Here is a 2,547-nt window from a genome sequence, read left to right on the forward strand (position 1 = left end):
GGATTGATTTGCACTTCTCGCACCAAAGTACGTTCATCTCTAGGAGACAGAACGCGTCTCCTTCCTGAGCGGTATGACGGCTGCGTGGTCCCATGGTGTTTATACTTGTGTACTATTGTTTGTACAGATGAACGTTGTACCTTCAGGCGTTTGGAAATTGCTCCCATGGATGAACCAGACTTGTGGAGGTCTCCAATGTTTTTTCTGAGGTCTTTGCTGATTTCTTTTGATTTTCCCATGATGTCAAACAAAGAGGCACTGAGTTTGAAGGTAGGCCTTGAAATACATCCACAAGTACACCTCCAATTGACTCATGATGTCAATTAGCCTATCAGAAGCTTCTAAAGCCATGACATCCTATTCTGGAATTTTCCAAGCTGTTTAAATGCACAGTCAATTTAGTGTATGTAAACTTCTGACCCACTGGAATAGTGATACAGTGAAATAATCTGTCTGTAAACAAATGTTGGAAAAATTACTTGTGTCATGCACAAAGTAGATGTAGTATGAATTGGGGATGATTAAATACACAGCTCTCAATGTAGGCTATACTCATCAGGAGTCGGCTGTATGTCCCCTAAATCCAGAGTGAAACCCTTTACCCACATAAGCTTTAATACTGCCAGGTGTATTTCATTCATTGTGCCTAATGCCTCCACATTTACAATGAAGAGCATGCTTCTGGCTACTGCTCCAGTGGCAGGCATTACTGTGACATCTTATCATGTTACAAACATGATAGGATTGACAGTATGAAATGACATGCATCAGAAATGCATTGGGTTGATGTGTAAAAGCCAACCAATGAAAGAGCAGTCACTCTTAGGGGCACGGTCGCTATTAATATCCCTCCATTTGATGAAAAGATACAGATGAATCATTATTAAACAGTGCTCGCTTACGGGAACATTTCAAATTGAATTGTGATGACAGGACAATTCTTATTTCAAGTTAGCGACACCCACTCGCTCCCAGGTTTGGAGAGATGTGTGGAAGAAGCTAGCTAATCCTATTAAACAATAGAGTGTAAATGAGAGTATTTAATTTGACATGTAATATTTCCCAACCTCCTACGCAGTGTTGAGCTGGATCATGTAAGAAAGCATTAAAACTCATCTAAATCCTAGTATTGGACGCCCACATTCACATGCTGTGCGACAGTCCGGCTATCGTAAGCAGCATCTATAAAAAACTGTTCCCAAATGTAATTGATTTTTACACATATAATCACTAGATCTATTGTCTTTCTGCCTCAAGAGTAAACTTGCTTCTCTGTATCCGTGTGTGTGTGTGACACTGACACACAGAGAGAGAGAACATGCAACCATTTGTATGTTGCTCATATAAAAATGACTGTCCTTAAGAGGACAAATGCCTCAGAGGACTACTGTAAACTCGCCTTTGTGTTGAAAGACAAATGAGCCTAGCTTTGAAAGAAAAGACAGTGGAAAAACAGAGGCCAAGTCTAGGACGTCTATGTGACTGTTACATCATATAGTTCATCTCAGAGTGGTATTGGGGGTCGGCACGTCCTCATGCTCACCATCCTCGTCCACTGTGAGGTCCACCACCTCCCCGGCGCTCTGGCGCAGCGGCTGAATGACGGTAGAGAGGCGGTGGCGGCTGCGCGGCTCCTGGGGCCGGTTCTGGGAGCAGCTGGGGCCCCAGTACATCCTGCCGTGGCCCCCCACCGAGCGAGGCCTGTAGACACAAACACACAGCCAGTTAGAGAGGAAGGAGGGGAGAGGGGGGTAAACAACCAGATAATGCCAGGTTATCTGGACCCCGGGCCTGGGCTACGGTATTGTAACAATTCTATGAGATTGCTGACCACACAGCCCTCTCACTGGAGACCGGTGGTCAGTGGATGAGAACCAGTCCATAAGACTTCATGGAGAAGTGAGAAAATCCAGACAATTCAGCCTATTTTTCCTCCCAAAGCAAATCTCTTGCTTTCCCAGCCTGATTGTCCTTTAAATAAATATGAACAACAGTTAATTGTATGATGTCATTTATGTAGTAAAAGGGAAAGTTGAAACGTTGTCATTTGGAGGCAGGGGATGGTCCACACGGCTTTTTCTGTGTGATGAGCACAAATCGGGCTCACTTTGGGAGCTGCTGGAACACCTGGCTGGAATGTAAATAAGAGCTAGCTGACATGAGTGCTAGCGCTGCAGCTAATTCAAAAAGACAGTCTACACACAGCCGTGCGTATGAGAGAGACACACAGCTGTGCAAACTTTTGAGAACCACATAGAAAGATCATGTTTGTTTTACACACATGGTTTCTTCCACCACACCCACTAAAAAACTCCAAAACAACCTTGTGGAAAACACAATTCAACATCCAACACACAGAAACACCTCTACCTCATTTAGCCTCAGCTACCACACACATTTGCTCAAGTCACAACCATTGTGCATTATTGACTGTGCTCTCTTCCCTCTCCCTTTTGCAGTCTTCCTCTCTCCGCATCTCACTGCCTCACTCTTTCCTCCTGCCTTCCGCTATCTTGTGTGATGTGGGAGTCCAGAGAGTATCAGTGT

The 2,547-nt window shown here is 44.4% G+C and overlaps 1 protein-coding gene across 1 annotated transcript in view; it reads right to left on the reverse strand.

Moving 5' to 3' along the window:
• The window catches only part of LOC112079148 (E3 ubiquitin-protein ligase Arkadia-like), a gene marked incomplete at its 3' end in the record, with an annotated part of 11,682 nt that extends 9,956 nt beyond the window's left edge, over positions 1-1,726 (reverse strand). The window contains exon 1 of the mRNA XM_024145180.2: positions 1,544-1,726. Coding sequence (XP_024000948.1) covers positions 1,544-1,673 — 130 coding nt within the window. The remainder of the gene's footprint in view (positions 1-1,543) is intronic.
• Between the last annotated feature and the right edge of the window lie 821 nt (positions 1,727-2,547).

Source organism: Salvelinus sp. IW2-2015, unplaced genomic scaffold (assembly GCF_002910315.2).
Source record: "Salvelinus sp. IW2-2015 unplaced genomic scaffold, ASM291031v2 Un_scaffold7030, whole genome shotgun sequence".
Lineage (NCBI taxonomy): Eukaryota > Metazoa > Chordata > Actinopteri > Salmoniformes > Salmonidae > Salvelinus > Salvelinus sp. IW2-2015.